This window comes from Ascaphus truei, chromosome 6, assembly GCF_040206685.1.
Source record: "Ascaphus truei isolate aAscTru1 chromosome 6, aAscTru1.hap1, whole genome shotgun sequence".
Lineage (NCBI taxonomy): Eukaryota > Metazoa > Chordata > Amphibia > Anura > Ascaphidae > Ascaphus > Ascaphus truei.
This window is the reverse complement of record NC_134488.1, coordinates 60,900,826-60,912,556: the sequence shown is the minus strand read 5'-3', so window position 1 is coordinate 60,912,556 and position 11,731 is coordinate 60,900,826. Positions and strand designations below refer to the sequence as shown.

At 51.5% G+C, this 11,731-nt stretch overlaps 1 protein-coding gene across 1 annotated transcript; it reads left to right on the top strand.

Moving 5' to 3' along the window:
• Nucleotides 1-63: 63 nt before the first annotated feature.
• Nucleotides 64-11,198, top strand: FUCA1 (alpha-L-fucosidase 1). Its single transcript, XM_075604445.1, has 8 exons — nt 64-551; nt 4,662-4,796; nt 4,911-5,048; nt 5,915-6,020; nt 7,328-7,528; nt 7,790-7,980; nt 8,425-8,524; nt 9,650-11,198. The coding sequence occupies exons 1-8, from the start codon at nt 175-177 to the stop codon at nt 9,788-9,790; spliced, it is 1,389 nt and encodes a 462-aa protein (XP_075460560.1). The 5' UTR covers nt 64-174; the 3' UTR covers nt 9,791-11,198.
• Nucleotides 11,199-11,731: the final 533 nt, after the last annotated feature.

Sequence of the window (11,731 nt, the reverse complement as noted above, 5' to 3'; positions counted from 1 at the left end):
AAGCGCCACTCCCATGACAGCCTACAGTCACGCACTGCTGCCATGGAAACGGCAAGCGCTCGCTGCGGTCACGTGGTACGGTGACATCAAGCGGTGCCTGGTCACATGACTGGATATCACAGTCACGCTGACAATAGAAAGTGTTTCCTCCGTGTAGGAGCCAAGTGCTAACATATGGATCCCGACCAGTGCCCCCCCGGGAGTGTGACCCGCCGCCGGGTAATGGCCCTCCTGCTCCTCGCCGCGCTGGTCACCCCGGCCTCCCTGCAGTACGCTCCCAACTGGGACTCGCTGGACGCCCGGCCGTTGCCCGCCTGGTTTGACGAGGCGAAGTTCGGGGTGTTCGTGCACTGGGGTGTGTTCTCCGTGCCGTCCTTCGGCAGCGAGTGGTTCTGGTGGAACTGGCGGGAGCAGAAGAGTCCGGAGTACGTGAGCTTCATGCAGAAGAACTACCCGCCCGGGTTCACGTACGCTGACTTTGCGCCCCAATTCACCGCGGAGTTCTACGATCCGGATGCCTGGGCCGAGCTCTTCCAGGCGGCCGGAGCACAGTAAGAAGGGGGGTGATGGGGAGAGATGAGATATGGGGGGTGTGAGGGGGAGAGTTATGGGGGGGGGGGGGGTGAGGGGGAGAGATATGGGGGTGTGTGAGGGGGAGAGTTATGGGGGGGGGGTGTGAGGGGGAGAGTTATGGGGGGGGGAGAGTTATGGGGGGGGGGGGGAGAGTTATGGGGGGGGGGGGGGAGAGTTATGGGGGGGGGGGGAGAGTTATGGGGGGGGGGTGAGGGGGAGAGTTATGGGGGGGGGGGTGAGGGGGAGAGCTATGGGGGGGGGGTGAGGGGGAGAGTTATGGGGGGGGGTGAGGGGGAGAGTTATGGGGGGGGGGTGAGGGGGAGAGTTATGGGGGGGGGAGAGTTATGGGGGGGGGTGAGGGGGAGAGTTATGGGGGGGGGTGAGGGGGAGAGTTATGGGGGGGGTGAGGGGGAGAGTTATGGGGGGGTGAGAGTTATGGGGGGGGTGAGGGGGAGAGATATGGGGGGGGGTGAGGGGGAGAGATATGGGGGGGGTGAGGGGGAGAGATATGGGGGGGGTGAGGGGGAGAGATATGGGGGGGGTGAGGGGGAGAGATATGGGGGGGGTGAGGGGGAGAGATATGGGGGGGGTGACGGGGAGAGATATGGGGGGGGGGGTGAGGGGAGAGATATGGGGGGATGTGAGGGGGAGAGATATGGGGGGGGAGGGGGAGAGATATGGGGGGGAGGTGTGAGGGGGAGAGATATATGGGGGGGAGGTGTGAGGGGGAGGTGTGAGGGGGAGAGATATATGGGGGTGTGTGTGAGGGGGAGAGATATATGGGGGGGGTGTGTGAGGGGGAGAGATATATGGGGGGGGGGTGTGAGGGGGAGAGATATAGGGGGGGGGGTGAGGGGGAGAGATATGGGGGGGGGTGAGGGGGAGAGATATGGGGGGGTGTGAGGGGGAGAGATATGGGGGGGTGTGAGGGGGAGAGATATGGGGGGGTGTGAGGGGGAGAGATATGGGGGGGGGGGGTGAGGGGGAGAGATATGGGGGGGGTGAGGGGGAGAGATATGGGGGAGGTGTGAGGGGGAGAGATATGGGGGAGGTGTGAGGGGGAGAGATATGGGGGAGGTGTGAGGGGGAGAGATATGGGGGAGGTGTGAGGGGGAGAGATATGGGGGAGGTGTGAGGGGGAGAGATATGGGGGAGGTGTGAGGGGGAGAGATATGGGGGGGAGGTGTGAGGGGGAGAGATGTGAGGGGGAGAGATATGGGGGGGAGGTGTGAGGGGGAGAGATATGGGGGGGAGGTGTGAGGGGGAGAGATATGGGGGGGAGGTGTGAGGGGGAGAGATATGGGGGGGAGGTGTGAGGGGGAGAGATATGGGGGGGAGGTGTGAGGGGGAGAGATATGGGGGGGAGGTGTGAGGGGGAGAGGTGTGAGGGGGAGAGATATGGGGGGGAGGTGTGGAGGGGGAGAGATATGGGGGGGAGGTGTGAGGGGGAGAGATATGGGGGGGTGTGAGGGGGAGAGATATGGGGGGGTGTGAGGGGGAGAGATATGGGGGGGGGTGAGAGATATGGGGGGGGGTGAGGGGGAGAGATATGGGGGGGGTGAGGGGGAGAGATATGGGGGGGGGTGAGGGAGAGAGATATGGGGGGTGTGAGGGAGAGAGATATGGGGGGGGTGTGAGGGAGAGAGATATGGGGGGATGTGAGGGGGAGAGAGATATGGGGGGGGGTGTGAGGGGGAGAGATATGGGGGGGTTGTGAGGGGGAGAGATATGGGGGGGGTGAGGGGGAGAGATATGGGGGGGGAGAGATGGTGAGGGGGAGAGATATGGGGGGGGGAGGGGGAGAGATATGGGGGGGCAGAGATATGGAGGGGGGGAGAGATATGGGGGGGTGTGATGGGGAGAGAGATATGGGGGAGGGGTAGGAGAAGTCTGGTGACTGGGGGGAGGAGTGTACAGTATCTGAAAATTACAGGTGCAGCACGTGAGAAATATATTCTGAGGAGTGTCCTTTTGTTTGCCTGGAGCAGGTTTTCTTTCTTGCACTCGCACACCTTGGGCACAATCTTATTCTGAAACAAAAAAAAAAACACTTTTTAAAAGAACTCCTAAATCTCTACAGTTTCAAGCGTTACAGGGGTGTTTCTGTACAACTGAATGCACTGAGTTTATATGTGAGTGGGAGTTTAATACCAAGCCTGGCATTTAAAGCCCTGAGTGAAGGTTAAATGGCAGCCCCCCTCTGTCACTCTACTGGCCCCAAGTCTTCCCGTCCTGCTTTCTACTGTTAATGATTTGTTTTCTACAGACTTCTGTTCCGTTCCCCTAATAAATTCCAGTCACACTTGAATGCAAAGTTCAATATTATGCAAAATTACAGTTGTGTGGGCCAACGTGACAGGATCGTAACCGTGCTTATCTATAATACTACAAGATCGAGCTAGTCTGTCTGTTTGGGCCACAGCTCCAAGAATGCTGGAGAAGAGGCGGAAAGAATTGGGGTCATCATAAGGTGTTAATGGAAAGTGATGGGAGGAAGATAGATGAGGGAGAGACACCATTTATTATTAGTCATTTTGATTACTGCAACCTGTGTGAAGCCAGCATTTCACCATCTAGTTTATTATATAGCACTGAGCATTTACACAGCCCCTGCAGTATGAGCCCTCAGGCTGTGACATGGACAGTGCTGGGACAGCACAGGAGATCTGCAGAGTTTACAAGTTCAATTACTGGTGATCCTAAGGGTTAATAGGGTTTCATGTCTCTGTCTGCACAGACTAGAACATGTGACGTGGAGGGTGTTGTATACACATTGCAGGGGGATTCTTTCCGCACTTTGATCACATAAGAGAATGGGAAGTTACCCGTTCTCATTATCATTTAGGAAACCATTGCTAAATACCTGTTAGTTGAAAAGGAGGAAGTCCTCAAACTATATGCAAGGTCAACTTCTGGGTAATTTATTTATTATTGGGTTTTAACTTTTTCATGACAGCCCTGGCTGTAATCTGTGTGCTGGTTAATAGCCCAGCATGTTCCTTTTGGGCTGGGGCATTCCCATTAGGACATGAAATGGTTGTATTTTTAGTAGTCAAATCCAATATAGAGCGTAAAATGTAGCACCCCATCTTTCAGGGTACTTTTAAATGGACTACAAGTTTTACACTGGTCTCATGAGCTCTTTCAGGGGAATGTGGATCTCTGGGTCGGTTGTGTCTGTTCCATTTTATACCTGTTCACATTTGATCGGACATTATCTCAGACCTCCTTAGCAGGCTTTAAATATGTGTACGTGAAGCTCCCTAATATCCATCCCTCCCCCGTCAGTGTTGCAGACATTGCTCAGGCGTTTGAAACCCATGTAATATGACTTTCTATATAATAACTTTATTTCATATAGCGCTTTTCTCCCAATGGGACTCAAAGCGCGTCACAATTACAGAATAGGGCGCGGTACGCAGCACGTAGGATTTTACAGACATAGCCCCTGTCCAGATGAGCTTACAATCTGTTTCTGGTGCCTGAGGCACAGGGAGACAAAGTGACTTGCCCAAGGTCACAAGGAGCTCCAAACTCTGTCATTGTTCTCAGTGAGTGTCTTGACTCGCTGAGCCGCTCCTTCAGCCCTTCTAATTGGTGTTTAGTGTTGGTTGGATAGGCCCAGGCACCTATTAACCAGCACGCCAGCTGCATACAGCGAATGTTCCAAGGTTGAAGTGACATTTCCTGCAGCAACAGGATATCAAATCATGAAAATATAGAGGCAGTGACCTTCTTACCGCAGAGTGAGAGACACGGGAGGGGGGAGAGTATCATGAGATGCACAAAGCCCAGCACCTTGATAATTGTACCGCAGCCATTGTGTGGCTAATGCTGAGTCATGAAGTGTAGTTCTGGGCTTCATCCTCTCGTCTCCACCAAACCCCCCCTCCCCACCCCCCCCATCCCCAGCTCTCCCACAGCTTCCTCATTCTAAGCAGCGGAACAAGATGTTTAGAAACCTGCTGGGCGAGAAAGTCTGATTTTTCTTCCCCCTTGTCTGTAAAATAATACGAATGTTTGTACAGTCGATCTGATTTCGTCTGCCTGTCTCTTTATGTAAATAAGTCTTTATTTCCTCCTTATAGATATGTGGTTCTGACCACAAAGCACCATGAAGGTTTCACAAACTGGGGCTCGCCCGTGTCCTGGAACTGGAATTCTATGGATACCGGGCCGCATCGCGACCTGGTGGGGGATCTCGGAGAAGCGTTGAAGAAAAGGTTTGTTCTGTAGCTTGTTGGTCAGATCATTTGTGTGACCACAGCTGAGCAAGCTGCTCTGTCGCATACTATCTGAAATCCGTTCTCAAATCTGTCCTCCTGTTTTTGTTTTAGGAGCCTGCGGTATGGATTGTACCACTCTTTAATGGAGTGGTTTCATCCTCTTTACTTGATCGACAAAAAGAACGGCTTCAAAACCCAGCATTTTGTCTATGCAAAGACCATGCCTGAGCTGTATGACCTGGTGACGAGGTAAGACCTGCTAGGAACACACACTGCACAGTCGGCTCGTTTTCTGCCACATCTTACTGAACCTAACACCTTCTCTGCTGAAGTGTCAGCACCAAGTGATCCCTCATGGAATATCTGACCATGTTCCCCTGTGCGCTGCTTCTTGTGTCATGGTCCTGAGGGCAGAGTATGTGACCCTATTCCTCAGTGGGCCTCTGCTTGTCTTATGGTGCTAAATTGCTTGGTGCGGGTTCTCTTGGGCGCAGGTAGTGGATCCGGATAATTATGCGGAAACAAGAAAAAAGAGCATATAGTATAATCTGTTCAACATAAATGGCACAACTTTTCAGTAGGACCTATGAAATTTACACTCACACTCGCTAGCTTGAGCTTGGTGCAAGAACCGCAGCTAATGCGGAATTAAATGGTCACAAGCCGTATCCTTGCTTCAGGTCTGCATCTCAGGAAGGGAGACAAAAAACAGAACAAAGCACATCGTGCAGTCTGTTTGCCTTGTTAACAGAAGAACTATTAACCACACCTCTATGCTTTTAATCAACACATTTGAAATGTGAGTACCCACCTTTTTTTTGAATTTTTTTATTTCTGCTCTATCTCTTCTTGTGAACAGACAGACTGCGCCAAGCAATTTTCCACATAGGTTTTTTGAGAGAAACTAATTTTTTTAGGCTGCAGGGCATTGATTTAATTAAGAGACTTACCAAGTTTGGGCATGTAACCACTTGATTTTTTTGTTTTACTATTGATAATCACTATTTAAACATTATGGAGGCACGATATAGTGTTGGTGCTTTTGTATGCTATCTCTGTCACATTGTGCTCTTAGCACAATAAGACAATCTTCCATTGAACTTCTGTGTATTTAGGTATAAACCAGATCTGATCTGGTCAGATGGCGACTGGGAAGCACCAGATACCTACTGGAACTCCACACACTTCCTAGCCTGGCTCTACAACGAAAGTCCTGTCAAGGTATCTCGCTTGGGCCCCTTGCCTGCCGCTGCTCTGTGTGTGGGGCCCCTTGCCTGCCGCTGCTCCGTGTGTGGGGCCCCTTGCCTGCCGCTGCTCTGTGTGTGGGGCCCCTTGCCTGCCGCTGCTCTGTGTGTGGGGCCCCTTGCCTGCCGCTGCTCCGTGTGTGGGGCCCCTTGCCTGCCGCTGCTCCGTGTGTGGGGCCCCTTGCCTGCCGCTGCTCCGTGTGTGGGGCCCCTTGCCTGCCGCTGCTCTGTGTGCGGGGCCCCTTGCCTGCCGCTGCTCTGTGTGCGGGGCCCCTTGCCTGCCGCTGCTCTGTGTGTGGGGCCCCTTGCCTGCCGCTGCTCTGTGTGTGGGGCCCCTTGCCTGCCGCTGCTCTGTGTGTGGGGCCCCTTGCCTGCCGCTGCTCCGTGTGTGGGGCCCCTTGCCTGCCGCTGCTCTGTGTGTGGGGCCTCTTGCCTGCCGCTGCTCTGTGTGTGGGGCCCCTTGCCTGCCGCTGCTCCGTGTGTGGGGCCCCTTGCCTGCCGCTGCTCCGTGTGTGGGGCCCCTTGCCTGCCGCTGCTCCGTGTGTGGGGCCCCTTGCCTGCCGCTGCTCTGTGTGTGGGGCCCCTTGCCTGCCGCTGCTCTGTGTGCGGGGCCCCTTGCCTGCCGCTGCTCTGTGTGCGGGGCCCCTTGCCTGCCGCTGCTCTGTGTGTGGGGCCCCTTGCCTGCCGCTGCTCTGTGTGCGGGGCCCCTTGCCTGCCGCTGCTCTGTGTGCGGGGCCCCTTGCCTGCCGCTGCTCTGTGTGTGGGGCCCCTTGCCTGCCGCTGCTCTGTGTGTGGGGCCCCTTGCCTGCCGCTGCTCTGTGTGTGGGGCCCCTTGCCTGCCGCTGCTCCGTGTGTGGGGCCCCTTGCCTGCCGCTGCTCTGTGTGTGGGGCCTCTTGCCTGCCGCTGCTCTGTGTGTGGGGCCCCTTGCCTGCCGCTGCTCTGTGTGTGGGGCCCCTTGCCTGCCGCTGCTCCGTGTGTGGGGCCCCTTGCCTGCCGCTGCTCCGTGTGTGGGGCCCCTTGCCTGCCGCTGCTCCGTGTGTGGGGCCCCTTGCCTGCCGCTGCTCTGTGTGTGGGGCCCCTTGCCTGCCGCTGCTCTGTGTGCGGGGCCCCTTGCCTGCCGCTGCTCTGTGTGCGGGGCCCCTTGCCTGCCGCTGCTCTGTGTGTGGGGCCCCTTGCCTGCCGCTGCAGAGATGTCTCTGTCCTGTTGTATATGGAATGTGGGAGCACATACAGCATACACTACTATTCTACTGTATACATCTAACATTTGTTTTGTCTCCCAGGACACTGTGGTGGTGAACGACCGATGGTGTCAAAATTGCTCTTGCTATCACGGAGGATACTACAACTGTGCTGATAAATTCAAGCCGACCACTATGCTCGACCACAAGTGGGAGATGTGCACAACAATTGACAAGTACTCTTGGGGATACAGACGCAACATTCAGGTCAACCAGCTGATGGATGAGCATGGCATCATTGAAGTGAGTGAAGCCATGATCATTTTATACTGCCTGCCACTATGAATCCACTGCTTAATTAACATTGATTATCAGTCCTAGTGCTAAGCACTGGTCTACCGTGACATGAACAATGTCCCACTTATTTCTATTTATTACCTGTAGTGTTACAGAGGTCCGTGCAGTATTATTTCTGTATGCATGTTCCTTGTAGGGATATCAATGTCCTGCGTTGTTTCTTTTAACATGTTCCCCCTTTTATTTTGGCTGCCTCTTGCCCCACAGGAACTTGTTCAGACTGTGTGTTATGGAGGAAATTATCTTCTCAATGTTGGGCCCAGTAAGGAAGGTCTGATCATGCCTATTTTCCAAGAGAGATTGCGAGCTGTTGGGAAGTGGCTGAGCATCAATGGAGAGGCGATTTATGCAACCAAACCGTGGCGGGTGCAGAGGGAGAACACTACAGTCAATATTTGGTAAGGCTCTGTCATGGTTGTAACACGGGGAATGAGCACACAGTGACTGCAAGTTGTGACACTAGCTGACATTTCATGAAGATTGGCGGTCAATGACTTAATGGATGAGTCATCTTGAGATGTGGTCACTAAATATCCAGAGGTAGAAGGTGTTGGTGGCCATAGTATTTCCTGTGTGATGTTATGAACATGTGTGTGTGCAGGCAATAAAGCAGCTGGTTCCCTTTAGACATGATTGTTATTACCTGGCCACTGGAGGGATCTAAGAGGGTATTCCTGGAGATTGAATTGACATTATATGAGCTGGGCTTCAGCTTTGTGTAATACAAGGCTACGTTTCTCCCATAGATGTCACAGGCTCTGGTCAGACCGCTGTTCTTCTGCTGCTTTGGATCGTCCTCCCACCAGGACAAATTAAACATTTGAATATCATATTTTACTTAGGTACACGTCAAAAGGTTCCAGGGTTTACAGTATCTTCCTGAACTGGCCAGAAGACAATGTATTGAAGCTGCTTTCACCCAAGACCTCTTCCTTGACTAATGTGAGTGTTAATAATTGTTTACTCAAACTGTCAACTCGCTATAATTAGTCTTACTCCTATCCTGGTATACTTCCAGAGGGAAGAAGCCACACCCCAATTAAGACTCAACTCTGTATCCATGTTAGGTAATAACCTAATGTGTTATAGATATTAAGAAATATCAGTACAAAAAAGCAGGTAAATCATCCCATGTAATGGACGTGGTTTAAGTTTCCATTTTAGCCTGAATTTCTTTAGTAGCTAGCGCTGAACCCACCTCCAGTGTTACCCGTGTCTCTGCTGCTAGAAAATTTGGGTACACAGAGAGGTGACAATTCTGTGAAATAACATTGATGATTATGGTACTTGTCATTTCCTGCACCATAAGTAACGTCTCAAGAGATGCAACATGGAGATTTCCTCGCCACTTCTATTTCAAACGTCAGTGCTAATAATAAACAATTGCACAGAAGGCGGGGGGTAAGGGAGTGATCGACTAAACCATACTAAATGTGTATAAGTGTAATAATAATACAATTGATAATGAGAGGTAGGTGCAAATTTTGTCCCTGAGGAAGCTCCGTAGTAGGAGGGAAACGCGCGTTGGACGCGTGTTTGGTGATGTCAGCCCCCTTCATGGGGGTGTTTTAATACAGTACTAGGCAGCCATTCATTAGATCAGCCAATTATATATAAAAATAGGGTAGTGGCCAGGCAGGACTTGCAGTACTAGTCTAGGTTCTGCTCAAGACTTTTAGCCAACCACCCTTATGAAGGTTATTATCTATTAGGCTGATCAATGCAGTAGTGGGCTTTTTTGCTCACTCAGGCTGATATGCATCCCTGCAGTCTCTTATTTTCCAGCATTGAGCATATATACTAAGACTGTATGGTTGCACTAGTTATTTATTTAATTTATTTTTATATGTTTTCACATTTATATATTGGTAATATATGTTTTAAGGATAGATTATTAATGGTTAGATTTTAAATTTTGGTTAGTGTGCATATAAGTGAATTTCTTTTGGTGTACAAACCATTGTACCCCTCATCTTCTCTAATAATAAACAATCTCACAAAACCGGAAGATCATTTGTACTTTTTATGGGCATAGCTTTAAAATATCCATTGAATTGCTTCCTGCAGGTGACAATGTTGGGGATGACGGGCCAGCTCGCCTGGAAACCAAGCTCAACGCAAGGACTGGTCATCTCTCTGCCTCTCATTCCTCCAGGAGCCTTTCCAGTGGAATCCGGATGGACCATTAAACTAGACGGAGTAAAATAAGCTGTCGCAGAACTGAATTGGCACAGACGCTGCTGGGATTAGTCCAAACTCAGGACGGCCGCAGGCCTTAAAACTGTTGTCTGATTTTTGTTGTTGTTGTGTAATCAGGGAAAGCTTTTTGGAGAGATGATTTAATAAATCCTTAGCTGTTCGGGCGGACCTGTGATAAGCACCTGCATAGTTATGGCTGTGACCACTGCCCACAGTCATAATCTCACACATTAATTGTATCTAGTTTTTTTTTTTTATATATATATTTTGTAAGAGAATCAAATAGTTGTTTAATCTGTTCTGTTGCCTCTGAAGTAACCAATCAATCGTGTAGCTCTACAGTCACAGCCTGTTCCCTTTGTAAATGATCAGTATCAGTTAAATGATGACTTCTTCCCCGCAAACACCGTGTGCAGCTGTAATCTCACTGACCAAACCTTCTAAGGCTAAGGCCCCGTTGCACGCGTCCCCACGGCTGTCTTGCTTGCCGGTGGCGCGTGCAACTCACTGCACCGTGATCTGCAGGAAACTTTTTTGGGAGCAGGTAGGGGGGGGGGCGTGACCCCTCTGCCGTGTGAGTGAAGTGCGCGCGGGCCCCCGGATGCAACGGTACCCAGGCCTAATGCAGGAGTTCTAAACTCCAGTCCTCAACCCCCCCGCACCCCCCAACAGATCAGGTTTTATGGATATCCCAGCTTCAGCACTGGTGGCTCGATCAGAGGCTGTCGAAGACTGAGCCACCTGTGCTGAAGCAGGGACTGATTGAGCCACCTGTGCTAAAGCTGGGATATCCTTAAAACCTGACCTGTTGGGAGCGAGGGGTGGTCTTGAGGACTGGAGACGAGAACTCCTGCTCTAATAGACACATGACAGCTAACAGGAAGGATTCATTCATTATACAGTCAGCTCCGCGTGTTTGTATACTTCCATTTCTTTTCCGTCACTTCATCTAACACAATGAAAATTCCTGTCATCAATATACACAAGGGCCCTTCTGTAAATTGCAATAGTGCTCATGCGGCGCTAATCACACTTGGAATAAAGGCCCATGTCTTTTGGGGCAAACGTTCTGCGAATCTGGGACAAGAACAAGTCCAGAGTTTCGTTGCACTATATGAAGAATTATTTTCATGTCTAATGCACTTAAATGTACAGTATGTTATTGGAAGAAGGTGTCTGCTGGGGTTTGATGCACGTCTCACCACTTGCTTGTCTGAAGCTTTTCTTATGTTGTGTGTGAGGTTTGCAGTGCCAGAGAATTATGGCTTTTTTTTAGTTGAAAATGTGGTGTGCTTTCTGACCTTTTTGAATCCTTAATTTGATTTGCAAACGGGTGCTGAATTGTTTGGGGGACAGGTTCCTTGATGCAACATTTTTTCATCTTATACTTCTTATAATAAATGAATATTTTTGTCCATTTTTGGTTCTCAATAATGTATGACCCCTTAATCCAGTGTTCCCCAACTGGGGTTCTGTGCAGTGGTGGGATTCAGAAATTTTAGCAACCGGTTCTCTCTCGCCTTACCGCCCTTTCATAGTGAAAAATCACCATCAGCTTCTCCCCCAGTCCGCCTCATCATCATCCTCCCCAGTCCCCTCATCATTAGATTTCCTCCCAGTCTGCCTCATCATGCCTGGGACATAGTGCCGCAAACAGTGCTGAGGCTCAGGGAAAGCGGTGCTTTCCCTGGCCTTACACAGCGCGCCGTCAGGGGGCGGGCCAGTGACGTCACGGAGCTGGTTCGCCCTCATTGGGCGAACCGCTCACGTGACCGGCGCGCGCCAAATTTCAAAACTCTGTCAGACACGCTTCCGCAAGCGTGCGGGAGCCCCTGCTAAAGCCGCTCTCATTGCGGCTGCAGGGGCTCAGTTTCGAGCAGCAGCACGGGTCAGCGCATAAGCGCTGACCATGCCCGAGGCCTCATCCTCACATCTCCCCCAGTCCCCCCC